The sequence below is a fragment of the Pristiophorus japonicus genome, chromosome 8 (genome assembly GCF_044704955.1).
Source record: "Pristiophorus japonicus isolate sPriJap1 chromosome 8, sPriJap1.hap1, whole genome shotgun sequence".
Taxonomy (NCBI): Eukaryota; Metazoa; Chordata; class Chondrichthyes; family Pristiophoridae; genus Pristiophorus; species Pristiophorus japonicus.
Window position 1 is genome coordinate 64,819,448 of NC_091984.1, and position 19,871 is coordinate 64,839,318.

Genomic DNA, 19,871 nt, shown 5'->3' on the forward strand with positions numbered 1-19,871 from the left:
CAAGCCGACCTAACCAATGTGAGGCCCGAGCCGACCCAACTCGACCTGACCCTAGTGACTCGACCCGATCCTAACCCACGGTGTGGCACGAGCCGACCCGACCTGACCTGACCCATGTGTGACCCGACCTGACCCACGTGTGGCCCGAGCCAAGCCGACCCGACCTGACCTGACCCACGCGTGACCCGAGCCGACCCGACCTGACCCACGTGACCCGAGCCGACCCGACCTGACCCCACGTGTGACCCGAGCCGATCCGACCTAACCCACATGTGACCCAAGCCGACCTGAACCACGTGTGACCCGAGCCGACCCGACCTGACCCCACGTGTGACCCGAGCTGACCCACGTGTGACCCGAGCCGACCTGAACCACGTGTGACCCGAGCCGAACCGACCTGACCCCACGTGTGACCCGAGCCGACCCGACCTAACCCACATGTGACCCGAGCCGACCTGAACCACGTGTGACCCGAGCCGACCTGACCCCACGTGTGACCCGAGCCGACCCGACCTAACCCACGTGTGACCCGAGCCGACCCGACCTGACCCACATGTGACCCGAGGCGACCCGACCTGACCCACGTATGACCCGAGCCGAACCGACCTAACCCACGTGACCCGAGCCGACCCGACCTGATTCAGGTGTGGTCCGAGCCGACCCGACCTAACCCACGTGTGACCCGAGCCAACCCGACCTAACCCACGTGTGACCCGAGCCGACCCGACCTGACCCACATGTGACCCGAGGCGACCCGACCTGACCCACGTATGACCCGAGCCGAACCGACCTAACCCATGTGACCCGAGCCGACCCGACCCGACCTAACCCACGTGTGACCCGAGCCGACCCGAACTAACCCACATGTGACCCGAGCCGACCCGACCTGACCCACGTGTGGCCCAAGCCGACCCGACCTGACCTGATCCGAGCCGACCCGACCTAACCCACGTGACCCGAGCCGATCCGACCTAACCCACGTGTGACCCGACCCGACCCGACCCGACCTGACCCCACGTGTGACCTGAGCCGACCCGACCCGACCTGACCCCACGTGTGACCTGAGCCGACCTGAACCACGTGTGACCTGAGCCGACCCGAACCACGTGTGACCTGAGCCGACCTGAACCACGTGTGACCTGAGCCGACCCGACCTAACCCACGTGTGACCCAAGCCGACCTGAACCACGTGTGACCTGAGCCGACCCGACCTAACCCACGTGTGACCCGAGCCGACCCGACCTAACCCACGTGTGACCCGAGCCAACCCGACCTGACCCACGTGTGACCCGAGCCGACCCGACCTAACCCACGTGTGACCCGAGCCGACCCGACCTAACCCACATGTGACCCGAGCCGACCCGACCTGACCCACGTGTGACCCGAGCCGACCCGACCTAACCCACATGTGACCCGAGCCGACCCGACCTGACCCACATGTGACCCGAGCCGAACCGACCTAACCCACGTGACCCGAGCCGACCCGACCCGACCTGACCTGACCCGAGCCGACCCGACCTAACCCACGTGACCCGAGCCGATCCGACCTAACCCACATGTGACCCGAGCCGACCCGACCCGACCTGACCCCACGTGTGACCCGAGCCGACCCGACCCAACCTGACCCACGTTTGACCTGAGCCGACCTGAACCACGTGTGACCTGAGCCGACCCGACCTAACCAACGTGTGACCCGAGCCGACCCGACCTGACCCACGTGTGACCCGAGCCGACCCGACCCAACCTGACCCACGTTTGACCTGAGCCGACCCGACCTAACCCACGTGTGACCCGAGCCGACCCGACCTGACCCATGTGTGACCCGAGCCGAACCGACCTAACCCACGTATGACCCGAGCCGACCCGAACTAACCCACGTGTGACCCGAGCTGACCCAACCTAACCCGCGTGTGACCCGAGCCGACCCAACCTAACCCACGTGTGACCCGAGCCGACCCGACCTAACCCACATGTGACCTGACCCGACCTAACCCACGTGTGACCTGAGCCAACCCGACCTGACCTGATGCAGGTGTGGGCTGAGCCAACCCAACCCGACCTAATCGACGTGTGACCCAAGCCGACCCTATTGTGTCCCCAACACAGATAAGACTGCACACAGGGAAGTTAAAGTAACAGTGACCTCAGTCTTTATTAAGACTCTCCAGATTGAGGAACAGGCCTTAGTGCCAGCTTATATACAGTGCTCCCAAGGGATGCTGGGATACCTTGGGATTTCAGGGGATGCGCTCCCTGGTGACGGAACATGGGAGTGCATGATTTACAGATACACAACATCACTCCTCACCCCCACACCCCCTCCCCAAAGTCAAAGAGAAAACTATTTACAAGGTGAGGCGGTCGGGAGCCTTTCTTTCCTTGGTGGACCGCCTCGGTACAAATGTCTGTTCTGGTGTGTTGGCTGTGCCCTCGCTGGGCTGGAGTTTTGTTGGCCCTGCAGGGCTGCTGAGTGAGCCTGGCCTTGCTGGGCTATTGGGCATGATGGGTTCAATTTCCTGGTCCGGGTTGGTGTCGTTGATCCTTTGGGTGTGTGTCGTTGGCTCAAAAAAGGTGGTGTCTGCTGTGGGTTGTTCAGGGCAGTCTGTGAACCGCAGCCTCGTTTGGTCCAGGTGCTTTCTACAAATTTGTCCATTATTTAGTTTGACTACAAATGCCCTACTCCCTTCTTTAGCTATCACCGTGCCCGCGATCCACTTGGGACCATGTCCATAGTTTAGCACATACACAGGGTCATTCAGATCAATTTCCCGTGACACAGTGGTGCGACCATCGTTTACATTTTGTTGCTGCCGCCTGCTCTCTATCTGATCATGCAGGTTGGGGTGAACCAGCGAGAGTCTGGTTTTAAGTGTCCTTTTCAGCACCCCTGTGAGCGAGCGGGGTCTCGTGCGGTAGCTGAGCAGTACTCGGGACAGGCGGGTTTGGAGTGAGCCTTCTGTAACTTGTTTACGGCTCTGTTTGATTATTTGTATTGCCCGCTCTGCCTGCCCATTGGAGGCTGGTTTAAACGGGGCCGAGGTGACATGTTTGATCCCATTGCGGGTCATGAATTCTTCAAATTCGGCACTGGTGAAACATGGTCCGTTGTCACTGACCAATATGTCAGGCAGGCTGTGGGTGGCAAACATGGCCCTCAGGCTTTCAATGGTGGCGGTGGCGGTGCTTCCCAACATTATTTCACATTCAATCCATTTTGAAAAAGCATCCACCACCACCAGGAACATTTTACCGAGAAACGGGCCCGCATAGTCGACATGGATCCTTGACCATGGTCTGGAGGGCCAAGACCACAAACTTAGTGGTGCCTCTCTGGGCGCGTTACTCAACTGCATTGCCGTACACAGGACTCAAGGTTGGAGTCGATACTCGGCCACCACACGTGGGATCTGGCTATCGCTTTCATCATTACTATGCTTGGGTGTGTGCTGAGGAGATCCGAGGTGAATGTCTCCCTGCCCTTTTTGGGTAGCACTACGCGGTTACCCCACAACAGGCAGTCTGCCTGAATAAACAGCTCATCCTTTGACCGCTGGAACGGCTTGATTAGCTCTTGCATTTCAACGGGGATGCTGGCCCAGCTCCCATGCAGTACACAGTTTTTTACTAGGGACAGCAGAGGATCTTGGCTGGTCCAAGTCCTAATCTGGCGGGCCGTGATAGGTGATTTATCATTTTCAAACGCTTCCATGACCATCAACAAGTCTGCGGGCTGCATCACCATCAACAAGTTAGCAGGCTGCGCAATTTCCACCCCCGTGGTGGGCAATGGTCGCCGACTGAGAGCATCCGCACAGTTCTCGGTGCCTGGCCTGTGGCGGATGGTGTAGTTCTATGCTGATAGCGTGAGTGCCCACCTTTGTATGCGGGCTGAGGCATTAGTATTTATCCCCTTGTTTTCAGCGAACAGGGATATGAGGGGCTTGTGATCGGTTTCCAGCTCAAATTTGAGGCCAAACAGGTACTGAAGCATTTTCTTTACCCCGAACACACACGCTAATGCCTCTTTCTCAATCATGCTGTAGGCCCTCTCGGCCTTAGACAAGTTCTTGGAGGCATAGGCAACAGGTTGCAACTTCCCCGCAACGTTAGCTTGTTGTAATACACACCCGACTGCGTATGACGACTCATCACATGCTAGCACAAGTCTTTTACACGGGTTATACAATACAATCAGCTTGTTGGAGCATAAAATGTTTCTGGCTTTCTCAAGAGCAATTACTTGGTTTTTTTCCCCATACCCAGCTCTCACCTTTACACAATAACACATGTAGGGGCTCTAAGAGGGTGCTTAACCCCGGTAGGAAGTTACCAAAATAGTTGAGGAGTCCCAGGAACGACCGCAGCTCCGTGACGTTCTGTGGCCTGGGCGCGTTCCTGATAGCCTCTGTCTTGGCGTCTGTGGGCCGAATGCCGTCCGCCGTGATCTTTCTCCCCAAAAACTCAATTTCCATTGCCATGAAGACGCATTTCGACCTCTTCAGCCGCAGCCCTACGCGATCCAGTTGCTGGAAGACCTCCTCCAGGTTTTGTAGGTGCTCGACGGTGTCCCGACCCGTGACCAATATGTCGTCCTGAAAAACCACCATGTGTGGTACCGACTTGAATAGGTTCTCCATGTTTCTCTGGAAGATCGCTGCAGCCGACCAGATTCCAAACGGGCATCTGTTGTAGATGAACAGTCCCTTGTGCGTGCTGATGCAGGTGAGGCCCTTCGAAGACTCCTCCAGCTCCTGCGTCATGTAAGCCGAAGGCAGGTCGAGCTTGGTGAACGTCTTGCCTCCTACCAGCGTCGCAAATAGGTCGTCTGCCTTAGGTAGCGGCTATTGGTCCTGTAGCGAGAAACGATTAATAGTTACTTTATAATCGCCGCAAATCCTGACCGTGCCATCACTTTTGAGTACTGGATCAATCGGGCTGGCCCACTCGCTGAATTCCACTGGGGAGATGATGCCCTCGCATTGCAGCCTGTCCAGCTCGATTTCCACTCTCTCCCTCATCATGTGAGGTACCGCTCACGTCTTGTGGTGAATGGGTCGTGCCTCTGGGACCAAGTGAATCCGCATCTTCGCCCCGGAAAAGTTTCCAATGCCTGGCTCAAAAAGGGAAGGAAATTTGTTAAGAACCTGGGTACATGAGGCCTCATCGACATGTGATAGCGCTCGGATGTCACCCCAGTTCCAGCGGATTTTGCCCAGCCAGCTCCTTCCAAGCAATGTGGGGCCATCGCCCGGGACAATCCAGAGTGGCAGTTTGTGCATCGTGCCCTCGTAGGTGACCTTGACCATGGCGCTGTCCAGGACAGTGATAAGCTCTTTCTCAGTTTCATGTGGATGGGGCTCAGGGCTGGTCTGAGTGCCTTGTTGCACCACAGTCTCTCAAACATCTTTTTACTCATGATGGATTGGCTAGCACCAGTGTCCAGTTCCATGGCTACGGGTAAGCCATTCAATTTTACATTTAGCATTATAGGTGGACATTTCATCGAAAATGTGTGCACCTCATCTGCCTCCTCTCTCTGAGGCTCAAAATTGCTTTGATCCACCATAGACCGATCTTCCTCGGCCACGTGGTGGTTAGCAGGTTTTGCAGAGCTTGCAGCTCATCTGCAAGCTCGTTGGAGGTGCCCCATTGTTCCACAGCTCTTGCAAGCATACCCTTTGAAGTGGCATGAATAGGCTGAATGGAAGCCTCCACAACGCCAACAAGGTTTGAATTGCCTTGCATTCATCCTTTGTTGCGGACTCTAGGTCACCTGAGGCCTGCCGGCAGTTGCAGACTCGTGGTTTCTGCCCTGTACATTTCTGCTCACAAGCACAGTTCCAGTTAATTTATGAACATTGCTAGCACTTGTGTGCTGAGAGATTTGTTTGGTGTTATCACTGCTGGACATCAACGCCTGTGCTGTCGCAATGGCCTTACTGAGGGTCGGTGTCTCCACAATCAAAAGTTTTCGTAAGATGGTCTCGTGGCCAATGCCCAGTACAAAAAAGTCTCTGAGCATTTGCTCCAGGTAGCCATCAAACTCACATTGCCCTGCAAGTCGCCTTAGCTCGGCGACGTAGCTCACCACTTCCTGACCTTCAGATCGCTGGCACGTGTAGAACCGATACCTCACCATCAGCACGCTCTCCCTCAGGTTAAGATGCTCCCGATCCAGTGTATACAGCTCCTCACACGGCTTATCTGTGGGTTTCACCGGAGCCAGAAGATTCTTCATGAGGCTGTAGGTCGGTTTCCCCGCTGACCGTGAGGAGGACCGCTCTCCTTTTTGCAGCGCTTCCTTCTCCGTCCAGCTCATTGGCTACAAAGTACTGGTCTAGCCATTCGACATCGACTTCCCAGTCCTCACCCTCCAAGAACTTCTCCAGGATGCCCACAGTTTGCTGCATCTTTGCGTTGGATTTGTATACTCGTCGCCAGTTATTGTGTTCCCAACACAGATGAGACTGCACACAGGGAGGTTAAAGTAACAGTGACCTCAGTCTTTATTAAGACACTCCAGAGTGAGGAACAGGCCTTAGGGGCCGGCTTATATTCAGTGCTCCCAAGGGATTCTGAGATCCCTTGGGACTTCAGGAGATGCGCTCTCTGGTGGCAGAACATGGGAGTGCATGCTTTACAGATACACAACAGACCCGGCCCAACCTAACTCACGAGTGACCCGAGCCGACCCGACCCGACCTAACCAACATGACCCGACCCGACCCGACCGAACCCAAGTGTCACCCGACCCGGCCCGACCTAACCCACATGTGACCCGACCCGGCCCGACCTAACCCGCATGACCCGAATTGACCCGACCTAACTCACATGTGACCCGAGCCGACCTGACCTAGCCCACGTGACCCAAGCCAAGCCAAGCCGACCAAACCCACGTGACCCGAGCCGACCCGACCTAACCCACATGTGACCCGAGCCGACCCGACCTAACCCACGTGACCCGAGCCGAAGCCCACCTGACCCATGTACTCCCCTCGGATTTCTTCTCCAAAATCTGGAAATACTCGAGACTCGGCCCAGGGGTTTCCGGATTCAGGACGTTGGATTTCTTCTCCAAAATCCGGGAAAACCCGAAAACTGTAATGGCCTCAGTCCTGAGGTTTCCGGTTTCTGGATGTTCTACCTGTATTTCCAAGTCCGGATGGTGTGTGACTTGGAGGTGATGGTGTTCCTATGCGCCTGCTGCCCTTGTCCTTCTCGGTGGTCGAGATCGTGGGTTTGGGAGGTGCTGCTGAAGAAGCCTTGGCGAGTTGCTACAGTGCGTCTTGTAGATGGTACACACTGCAGACATGGTGTGCCGCTGGTTGAGGGGATTAAATGTTTAAGATGGTGGTTGGGGTGCCAATCAAGCAGGCTACTTTGTCCTGGATAGCGTCGAGCTTCTTGTGTTGGAGTTGCACTCATCCAGGCAAGTGGACAGTATTTCATCACACTCCTGACATGACATTCTACCCTATGTAAACTAAAGGTGATCCAAAACTCGGCTGCCTGTGTCCTAATTCACATCAAGTCCCACTCGCCCATCATCCCTGTGTTCGCTGTGCTACATTGGCTTTAGGTTAAACAACGCCTCGATTTCAAAATTCTTATCCTTATTTTCAAATCCCTCCATGTCCTCACCCCTCCCTATCTCTCTAATCTCCTCCATCCCCACAACCCCCGAAATGTCTGCTCTCCTCTAATTCTGCCCTCCTGAGCATCCCTGATTATAATCGCTCAACCATTGGTGGCCGTACCTTCTGTTGCCTCGGCCCCAAGCTCTGGAGCTCCCTGCCTAAACCTCTCCACTCTCTACCTCTTTTTCCTCCTTCAAGACGCTCCTTAAAACATACCTCTTTGACTAAGCTTTTGGTCACCTGTGCTAATTTCTACTTATGCGGCCTGGTGTCAACATTTTTATCGCATAGTACTCTGTGAAGCGCCTTGGACATTTCATTCTGTTAAAGGCGCTATATAAATACTTGTTGTAGATGGTGGAAAGGCTTTGGGGAGTCGGGAGATGAAACACTCGTTGCAGAATACCCAGCCTCTGACTTGCTCTTGTAGCCACAGTATTTATGCGGCTAGTCCAGTTCAGTTTCTGGTCACTGGTGACCCCACAGGATGTTGATGGTAGGGGACTTGGTGATGGTAATGCTTTTTAATGTCAAGGGGCGTTGGTTGGAGTCTGTCTTGTTGGAGATGGCCATTGCAGATTGAGCACCCAATTTTCTTTTCCTCTATCCTGCACTGCTCCTCTTCATCGCGATTAAAATACCAAATAATGAAATTCCCATTGGGAACCTTTACCTGATACTCAGAACCTTCAACTGTGAGTGGGGGCAAAAATATCTCATTGATCTCAAAGATTATTAGAGGTTAGTTCAGCTCAAACCAGGTACAGGTTACAAGGCAAAATAAAAATGCTTTAAAAGTTATTTTGTAACTCTTAATAATCTCTCTTGAAAACTTCTTCAGATTGCAGACTCCAAAGTTACTCACATATGTCAGTTTCAACTGATGTTGGAACAAGTACAATTTTTGGAGCCTATTTTGATAATTACCTCATTATTCGAGTGAATCTTTCCTCATTATTTGAGTGAATGTTTGCTGTAAACTATGACTATCTCCAACAAGACTCAAGAAGCTTGACACTATCCAGGACAAAGCATTCCGCTTAACTGGCATCCCATCCACCACCTTAAACATTCACTCCCTCCACCACCAATGCAACGTGGCTGTAGTGCGTACTATCTACAAGGACAATATGCGCATTAGAATACCACCACCTCCAATTTCCCCTCCAATTCATAGACCATCCTGACGTTGACATGTATTGCCATTCCTTCATCGTTGCTGGGTCAAAATCTTGGACTTCCTACCTAACAGCACTGTGGGAGTACCCTCACCACACTCACTGCAAGAGTTCAAGAAGACGGCTCATCACCACCTACTCAAAGGCAATTAGGGATGGGCAATAAATGCTGGCTTTGCCAGCGACGCCCACATCCCATGAATGTATAAATAAAGATTAAAAAATACAGTTGCTGAGGAATAATGCAGGTGATTGCAGGAGGAGTGGCAGATGTAGTTCAATGTTGAGAAATTTGAAGTTGTACAATTTGGAAAAAAGAATAGTGAAAAGCATACCCCAAATAATAAGATTCTTATCAGAATGGAGGAACTTCGAGATCTAGGAATGCAAATCTATAGATCTGTAAAAATGGGAGAGGAGAAAAGGGCATAAAAAGATCAGTGGGATTCTAGGTTTTACATAGAAGAGGGAGGAAGTGATCTTGAATTTGTACAAAACATTGGTTAGGCTTCAGTAGGTATATTGCATGCAGTTTTGGCATCCCATTTACATGAACGGCTAAGAAGGGGTAGCCATGGTCTGGGTTCATTTGAATGATACTGTGATGAGAGGTTATAATTATGATTAGAGTAGATAGCTCTGGTTCAGGACCTAGCAATGCAGCAGCCCAAATGACTGCTTTCTGTGATGTCATTTCTATGATTGTAGGAGATAAAATATATAAATTGAGAAGTATGTAATTTATAGGCTGTAGCCATTTTGTGAGGGTGATGGGTAACATCTAAGCAAAGGTGGAAGGGCCCATCTGTTCCCTGAACACTAGGTTGATAACGGCATTGTGAAAACCAGGATTCTTTCTGGTTTCATTTATTTTTAAGTAGTAATCCTGAGGTTAAAACTGAGGCTGCTCATTTGCAAAGTTTAAAATGATGAGTTGAGATGTTCCAGCTTTCATAATATAGGGTTGTTAAAATGAAGGCTCTCTTTCATGGGCAGAATGCTAATTTATGCAACATTCACCAGCCTGGTTATCCCTACCTTTACAGGCCCAAACACATTATCCTGAATTACCATAATTAGTGAACTCTCTTCAAGAGGTCATGAAAAGCAGTGCCAATTTTTTGTATCCTGTCACAGCTAATGATTTATTTGAATCCAGTTTAAGAATTGACAACAGATAAGAATATTGTATTGGCAATCGAAAATATATTTTCCGATTGCTCTCATGTGTTAAGACAATCTGGTGATGATGCAGGACGTTCCGGGAGAGAAGACCAGAACCTCAATTCATTATTTACTCAGATGTTGGGACACTAGGATTTTGTCTTTGCTAAAGACCATCTTCAAAGAGATTCTTCTTTAACAAAGGAATCCAGTGTATAAATGCTAGGTCTGGTGACCATTCATTTGCTTCTGTTTATCGTTCCTTTATGCATTTGGTATGTATGGAATTCTGCAAGCAGCTGCTTACATATTACCACCAGAGACTCTGTTTAAACAAGACTGTTGTTGTAGCTGCTTCTTCGGACAAAGTCTAAAAAAACGTAATCTAATTTGTATACACACACAGTATTGTAAATTACTAAAGCAAAATGCTGCAGATGCTGGAAATCTGAACTCGAAACACAAAACGCTGGATGACCTTTCATCAGAACTTGACATCTCGGCAAACAGTGGATCGAGGGCCTGGACTTCTTGTCTCCTCTCTCGGAATGTCCTGCATCTTCGCCGGATTGTCTTAACACATGATAGCGATTGGAAAATATATTTTAGATTGCCAGTACAATAATCCTATCTGTCACCAAATATTATTGAAAGGCCATTGACCTGAACTGTTAATCTTGTTTCCTGCTCCTCAGTTGTTGCATGACCTGCTGAGTCTTCCCAGCATTTTCTGTTTTTATTGTAAATTACAACTTGTTCTGTGTAGAATTTTGCCTATATGTTTGCTTCTGTGAAATATTGATGCAAATAAACCTGTAGTTTATTCTGTGAACAGTGGTTCCGCCTTCCACATTGATAAGTAATGTAGAGGGCAGCCAGAGTGAACTCCAGTGATCAATTTATCATAACAGGGGATGATTGTCAGACACTGACTGCACTAATCCAGTAAAGCAGAGAGTAAAATATGCAGAGTTCAATTCATAAGCGATTATGAAAACTGTTCATACAAGAAAAAGTTGTTGGATAAAATGCAAACTGGAACCTGCATGTTGTGAAGAATAGATTTTATGCTGACTGTTCCAGACCTTTGATTTAAAAGTCCAATTTCAAAAAGATCAATGTAATTGTCCAAAAAATTATATCAGTTTGAGGTATCCTGATGTACATCAACTGGTTCAAATTGAGCTTCACAACAGTACGTAGCTATGTGCACATACCCTATACTGAGTCATATTCTTCTGATAGGGATTATAACCCTTCACGACAAACTGACGCTGTATCTTCTCATCTCTGAGGCAGGCAAGGACAGTCCCACATAGCTGGACAACAGACAAGAGGCATTGGAGGAGCATGGCGTGGTTGACTGTCAAAGGCTGCAGAGAGGTCGAGAAAGATGAGGAGGGTTAGCGCACCATGGTCGCCGTCACATAGGGTGTCATCTGTGACTTTGATTAGGGCCATTTCAGTTGCTTAGGCCTGATATTTTTTACATTGCAAGATTTTTATTTCAATTTGGCTCTTATAACTATCTTCCTTCCAGCGGTTACTTAGTTTATGGCAATTAAAGTGGGCAGGATGGGAATTCCAGTGGTGCACTAAAATGTGAAGGAGGGATAAAAATGTCAGGGTGACTGCTTTATACTGACCCCAGAGAACTGGGTGCAGTCACCTCTGTGTGCTGTGGTCTAGCTTGGGACTGGTAGGCAGCCACACCTAGCACAGATTTTGTGGGGATTGTGAGGTTTAAATCTTCAAAGTGTTAGTTTATTTGGATCATTCATTAATCTTTAAAGTCAGGAGAAAATGATTATTTGGTATTGCTTGATCAGCAAGGCCTGTTTCAGGGGTGGTGTTCGAAGAACTGTGGAGAATGTCCTTGTCAGGAGAGACTTCCTCCTCATGATGGAATTTATTTAGGTATAATACCTGAGATTTGACTTTAAATTTTGTGATTGTGATGGGTGATAGGACAGAGAATCAAACATTTTCCACTTTTTGCATCCACTCAGCATCAAACATGCCCGAATCCAGGGCTGCATCAGTTAAAAGGGGCTTACAGCACTAAGAGTACAGCACTCCAACCTCAGAGGAACACACATCCTCCTGCTTCAGTGTGATTGCTTCCATTGCCCGTCCTTGTGGCTCCTCTTCACTGAGATTGACAATTTGGTGCCACATTCCGGACAGTTCTGGTTTGTATTTAAATTCTATCATCAGATCGAAGAGGTCATTATCCCAGCATCCTTTGCTGGATTTAAATGCAAGTCCTTGATATCAAAGGACGATATCTGTGCCACCAGTTCTCAAAATGTAAGATTTAGTTAAGCTTGAATTATATTTAAGCAAGACACTCGATGATTCATGTTCCTGTTTGTTAAGTTGTGTACAAGTCTGGCTCTTTTAGAATTGCCTGATTAATTCACTTGACTACTAGATCTATAAAACTCAGCAGGCCTATATAAAAACCATTACAGGGTGACTTAGATGTGCATTTGCAGTCTTATAAAGAACTATAGTTATCGTCCCAGGCTTCCAAAATGATGGGCAGATACTTTTATACAAATTGCATTTGCTGTGGAATATTCAGGAGCAATTATCCAAGAAAGTCTAAGGGCTAGAACCTCTACTTTTTTTGCATGCTTAACGGCCACTTTAACGCCCATTTTACCGCTGAAATGACGTATAACGCCCCGATATCGCCCATTCTGGCACAAAATGAAAACTGACGGACTTTATTATGAGACTTATCGCCAGCGTTATTTTCCCAATGTGCTTAACGCGAGAAAAAATATTACCCCCCGCCCACTTTATTTGGGCGTAATCAGCAGAACCGGCGAATTCAACGCCCGTAATATCGCCCAGTGTTACTTTCCGCACAGAATTAACGCCGAGATTCAATATTAATGCCCGCCCACTGTTTTTTGTCGTAAAGAGCATATTTACCCAAACTAGCGGCCATGGAGATCGCCCATCTTCAATTTCACCACCGCGCCCACAATATCGCTGTCTCAAAAAACCGCCCATGAAAAGTGGAACTAACTGGAACAAATGCCAGTGGTGTGGCTGGCATTTGTTAAATCCCACTCTTACGTGAGGAGCTGATATTGGAAAGATTTGACTGAAAGAGCGCTGATGTGAGTGACAACGCTGACACACTGCTGTGTGTGTGCAGCTCAGACATCAATGGTGCCCATCACCTTGGTACCAGTTAAAGTTTACATTGATTGATAAGTTGTATTTAACCCTTTCATGGTAAGGAATCACAGTGTGTAACGGTCCAGCTATCTGAGACAATGCGCAACAAGGTTATGTTCAATAACAAAAGTTTAATACCAACATTGGTCTGAAATCATAAGTATCACAGCCAATAACACCCAACCCCCGCCCACACCCCACTTTTTCCACCATTGACATAAATCACATGTTCAACGTCCAGCAACACAGAATACAAAGGCAGAGCAGGAGCGTGGTCCCCAGCCCCCATACATTGCAACAAATTGCATACAACCCAGATGAAGATATAACACAGCCATCACCTGCGCACATGCACCTCACTTTCCTTCCCCCCCTCTCCTTCTCCCCACCTCTACCCCTTCCCCTCCTCACTCCACGACGCCTGGCTCTCAAAATCATCACAGACCTCATATTTTATGACCATTAACACATTGTGCATTACAATGATTTTCATTAGGCCAATATTATTTCTATGCCACTTTTAGAAATCATCTATCATATATGATTGTTCGGATATGAGTTGGTGTGGCATCTATTGACTTTACATCACAAAAGTGTAAGCTTTACTCACGTGGCATCACTTCAGGATCTGCAGATGCGTCCGGGGGTGCTTCCCCACAAGTGCTAGTACTCCCTCCTCCATCTCTGTGATGTTGCTGGGGACTGGTGGCTTCCCCACCTGTTCGCCTTTGCATGGACCTCATCGTCGATAGCTTCTTCTGTAAAAGGTGACAAGATGACATGGCATGAGATCATTATGTGATATCATGATTATTATGATTATTATGATTCTTTACCTAAAGACGTGCACCGTGACCGCAGGCTTTGAGTACAACATTCCCGGTGAAAGTGCAAGACCTCACACCTGCTGATAGTCACTCATGACTGTTACAAATCAAATTATATAAATACATAAGTACATGTAAATAAATGTAATACTCTTGCGGATCCCACAAGGTCGTTCCATCGTTTGCGGCATTGGTTGCCCTCACGCACCTCGTTGGTCGCCGACGAGACCACCTCTGCTATCTTGGTCCATATCTTCTGGTAGGCCTTTGGGGTGGGCTTCCCACACCCTCCCTGTGTCAAATCACCCCAGCGTGACTCGACTTCCTGCAGGAGGGGGGCATTTGCCTTGTCCGAGAACCTCCTGGCTCTTTTGCGGCCTCCAATGTGCTCCTCTCCCACCTCACTGCTCTCTCCAGCGTCAGTCTCCACAGCGTGCTGTGATGCCTCTTCCTCTCACTCCATTATAGGGCAAATTCGGTCAAATATGTGGCTGGAAACAGCTACTTTTTATTTGCCTACTTGCTGTGAAGCTCTAAAGTCTCCCTCCTTCCTCCCAAAGCAGCCACACCACACCCAGACACACCTTCTTTGTTCCCTCTCTCTATGTCTCCTCTTCTGCGCATGTCATGGTGACCCTTCAGAATCGCGGGAATCGAGCGTTGCCATGCTGTTGCTAAGGACGACCACACTTTACGGCAGAAGGTCAAACAAATTTAACACTACCGCCCATTTGATTACGCCCATTTTCAAAAATGTAAACTAGGTGTTTTGAGAATGGGTGAAAACCCTTTTTAACCGCCCACGTCGTTAATAACGCCCATTTTTGGGCAATAAGCACAAAAGTGGAGGTCCTAGCCCGAAGACTTTTTGTCCAGTTTCAACTTGCTTCTTTTTCGCTTCCTTTTCTCTGATTATGCAAAGCACACATACAATACAGTAGCAGCTGAGAGCAGTCACAGAGATGATAAGCAGTCTGTAACCATGCAGAACCGAGTTGTGCTCTTCCTTTGTATGTACTGTCATTTTGAGTAACAATGATTTCAGTTGATATCTCCATGCTGATTTAAGCATTTCCTTCTTTAGTGAGTAAATGTACAATATTGTCAGAAGAGATCAAACATAGCTAGAGAACCGAAAACAGGTAATCATTCAGAAATGCAAAAAAAATTGCCCTATAGGAAAAGTTATCCGCAGTCAAATATTGATGTGAACGATTCCTTTCAGTGCAAAATTCACACGATATGTTGAAATCAGTCAATGTCTTCTGTTCAATTGTAGGTTTGGGTTATTGGTTCAAAACCTTAGTAAACAGATGGTTTGATTTCACAAGTGCTTGGATTTGAATTCTTTCTGTGATTTGTGCCTGTCTTAAAAATATTCAAGGGTTAAAATAAAACAAAAGCCTTAATTTTAACCTCCGCCACCTGACAAGAACAGGGCTGCGGGGAGTTAAAATGGGGCAGAGTACTTATCATCCTAATTCACGCTGCGCTCACACAGTACGTCACTCTCGCTGAGTGCCAGATCTGCCAGAGGAAGCTGGTGGAAAGCAGCATTGGAGCCAGAAAAGACCTTGGAGGTAAGTTTTAAAATTTGTTTAGTGGTTTCCTTGTGGGCCAGGAGGAGTAGGAGCACCGTGGGTCTCTGCAGCACAGAGTACTTCTCCGCCATGCTTTAGTACTTTGGCGGGGATTCCATCTGCTCCTGAACCCTTATTGTTTTTTGTTAGTTGTCGGATGGCCTTTTCAACCTCATGCCAGGCTGGGATCGTGCCGAGGAAGGGACGGGTAGCATGCTGTGAGATGGAGTCAAGGACGCTCACATCGACACTCGGTTGAGGAGATCCTCGAAGTGCTCCTTCCAACGGGCACTGACTGCCTCTCTGTCCTTGATGAGCACCTCTCTGTTCTTGGCTCTCAGTGGAATAAGACCTTGAGTGCTTGGGCCGTAGGTGGTCATGACTGCACTAAAAAATCCACGCACGCCGTGATTGTCAGCTAGATGCTGGATCTCCTGCGCTTTTTCCACCCACCATCTGTTCTTTAGGTCACGAGTTTTTTGTTGGACCTCGGCCTTCAGTTGTCTGTAGGTCTGCTTTCTTTCACTCGAGTTATGGAGTTGTTTCCAATTCAAAAATGCCTTGCATTTGCGGTTTATTAACTCCTGGATCTCCTGGTCATTCTCATCGAACCAGTCTTGATGCTTTCTGGTCGAGTAACCAAGCGTCTCTTCGCAGGTGCTAATTATAGTGGACTTGAGGGCAGAGCTGGCACTATGGACACTCTGCGGTTCCGGTTCATTGAAGGTTGTCAGGTTGTCTGTGAGGCGTTGGCTGAGTAGGACTTTCTTTGCAGGGTCTTTCGAGTGCTTCAGCGTTGATCTTTTGCGGCAGCATTTCTGTTACCACCGCCGTTTTGAGGCTATGTTGATGGAGATAACGGAGCAGATTAGGCGGTGATCAGTCCAGCAGTCGTCAGCTCCCATCATGGCGTGAGTGATGCGGATGTCCTTGCGGTCCCTCGCTCGGACGATGACATAGTTTAACAGGTGCCAGTGCCTGGAGTGAGGGTGTTGCCAGGAGGCCTTGACTTGTCTTTCTGATGAAGCAAGGTATTTGTTATGACAAGACCATGTTCTGAGCATTTCGTCAGGAGGAGGATGCCAATCACCGCTCTCCAGAGGTCTGTGTCCTTTCCAACTCTGGCATTAAAGTCGCCAAGGAGAATCAGCTTGTCGTCCATTGGGACTCAGGACAGGGATTGCTCAAAGCTGGAGTAGAGTTCCTCTTTGGCTTCGTCTGTAGCTTCCAGGGTTGGGGTGTACGCACGGATGACCGTAGCAGTCAATATGCTGTTAAAAGCACAGTTACACCTAATCCAAAAGGGTCTAACTTTTAATGGAGTATTTAACAGCGGTATTACTGCAGAAGAGCCGAAGTTTTTTTTATCAGATTTCACAGATTACACTGATTGCCGGCTCTGGCGGGGGTGAGGTGGGTTGGTGGGGAGTCCATAACATAGCCTGTGGAGGAGCAGTGACTAACTGACCGCAACTTCAGGATTTCCAGTTTGCTGCCATCAGGACCACAATTTCCGGGCTACTATGTAAATCATGGTGACTGTGACATTTCTGTGACAACCATATGGTGAAACAGAAACCCTTCATGTGATTGTATATAAAGGTGTAGCCATTTCTTCATGCATGGGGAAGCATAATGACTCATGCAGCTCGTGATAACATTACATAGTCCTGTGTACAGCTCTGATAGTCACACACCAGTGAACAGAAAATGAAAGCAAGGTTCTTGGAGCGATGCAGACACGATCCCATCAATTTTATGGTTATGGATTCATTAAAATACTGTAATAAAAGATCTTTATTGGTCTGTTTAGACATGCAAACCTTTGTAGTTCCATGGTTACTGGTAGAAATCACTAATGCATCGTTTTATAATGTAATTATTTTCAGTATTAAATAGTCTACTATTTATTCAAAGTTTCTTCATTTGAATTATGTCAAGTTAATTTTTTTCCCTAGCAAAATACATCTATGTTTAATACATCTATGTTATTAATTACATTGCTTAATTCAAACTTCTGCATAATTTGATTTTTCTTTTTCGAGCAAAAATACATTGCATTAACAGGAGTAGGCTGCAATTGATAGATTCATTCATTAATATTGACTGCATCTATATAATTGTGTTTTTTCTATTATTTTACAGAGCTAAAGACAGTATGTACCATTCTCTAACTTACGCCACAATATTGGAAATGCAGGCTATGATGACCTTTGAACCTGAGGATATTACCAATGCTGGGAATACAATGAAAGATGCCCAAGCAGTCTGCCAAAAGCAAGTTGTTTTTTTAAGTAGAAACATGTGGAAGAAAGTAAAATTGTAAAGTTCAGTAACAATGCAATTATAATGTACAATTGCTACTCAGCAACAACTAATAGTTTTGACTCAAGTACAAACATATACAGTAGGGTTCACTCATTTATCAATTTACACAACATAGTAAAGAATAGCGATAGAGTACTTTTCTAAGCCTGTGTTTTATGAAAATTATTTTATATTAAATGCACATTTGTAAGTCCGAACAGGCAAACTGTGTTCAGTAGAAAACGTAAAATTGCACTGGGGTAAAATTTCCAGTTTTACTACAGATGCAGTGCACACCAATGCTTATGTGTTTTCATGCTTAGCACTGGAGCAAATAGATAGGTTGCCCCAACTGTGCTCGCAGAGGCCAGTGGCAGGAGGAATAACAACAACAACTTGTGTTTATATAGCACCTTTAGTGAAATGTCCCAAGGCGCTTCACAGGAGTATTATGAGATAAAAAATTTGACACCGAGCTGCATAAGTAGAAATTAGCGCAGGTCACTAAAAGCTTAGTCGAAGATGTATGTTTTACGGAGCGTCTTGAAGGAGGAAAGAGAGGTGGAGAGGTTTATACAGGGAGTTCCAGAGCATGGGGCCTAGGCAACAGAAGGCGTGGCCACCAATGGTTGAGCGATTATAGTCAGGGATGCTCGAGGGCAGAATTAGAGGAGCGCAGACATCTTGGGGGTTGTGGGGCTGGAGGAGTTTACAGAGTTAGGGAGGGGCAAGGCCATGGAGGGATTTGAAAACAAGGATGAGAATTTTGAAATTGAGGCGTTGCTTAACCGGAAACCAATGTAGATCAGCGAGCACATGGGTGAGCGGGACTTAGTGCGAGTTAGGACACGGGCAGCCGAGTTTTAGATCACCTCTAGTTTATGTAGGGTAGAATGTGGGAGGCCAGCCAGGAGTGCATTGGAACAGTCAAATCTAGAGGTAACAACGGCATGGATGAGGGCTTCAGCAGCTGAGGCAAGGGCAGAAATGGGCGATGTTATGGAGGTGGAAATAGGCGGTCTTAGCTATGCTGCAGATATGCAGCAGTAGGGAACTGCTGTTTTCTGTGGGTGAAGTTGTCATGCGAATTACATGCTGAACTCACTCTACAGTTGGAGCTGTCTAAAATCCTGTTTTGCTGGCCTTTCACCCATCTTTTTTATATTCTTCCTTTTTCAAATGATGTTTATAATCTCTGCCTCAATAGTCACTTGTGGTGAAACATTCCATGTTCTAATGACCCTCTGTATGAAATGATGTCATCCAGCCTCCGCTGTGTATTCTGATAATTCTCAGCTTATGTTCCCTTGTTACTGATTTACCAACAGGCGAAAACATTCCGGGACTTTTCTGGAGGCCTTCCCTGCTCCACCGTCGTAACATCTGCCAAAGATACAGCAGTGGAGCAGGAGAAGCCCCGAGGAAATTATCAGAGAATTCTGAAGGATTTTAAGATTTCATTGTGTGGGAGGCTTACAATGATAAACATTAACCATTTCCACAAGTGAAGATAAATAATATAATTTATGTAACATGTCAGCTGTGGCTCAGTGGGTAGCACTTTCACCTCTGAGTCAGAAAGTTGTGGGTTCGAGTCCCACTCCAGGGACTTGAGCACAAAAAAAATCTAGGCTGACACACAGTGCTGAGGGAGCGCCGCATTGTCAGAGGTGCCGTCTTTCAGATGAGACATTAAACTGAGACCCCGTCTGCTCTCTCAAGCGGGCGTAAAAAAAAATCCCATGGCACTATCTTGAAGAAGAGTAGAGAGGAGTTATCCCAGGTGTCCTGGCCAATATTTACCCCTCAATCAACATAATAAAAACACAGGTTATCTGGTCATTATCACATTGCTGTTTGTGGGAGCTTGCTTGTGTGCAAATTGGCTGCCGTGTTTCCCACATTACAACAGTGACTACACTCCAAAAAAGTACTTAATTAGCTGTAAAGCGCTTTGAGACGTCTGGTGGTCGTGAAAGGCGC

General features: G+C 47.9%; 1 protein-coding gene across 1 annotated transcript in view; it reads left to right on the plus strand.

The window, feature by feature from the left end:
* The window catches only part of ttc39a (tetratricopeptide repeat domain 39A), a 125,958-nt gene that overhangs the window by 37,776 nt on the left and 68,311 nt on the right, over window positions 1-19,871 (plus strand). Inside the window, 1 exon segment of the mRNA XM_070886105.1 lies at window positions 17,727-17,858. Coding sequence (XP_070742206.1) covers window positions 17,727-17,858 — 132 coding nt within the window.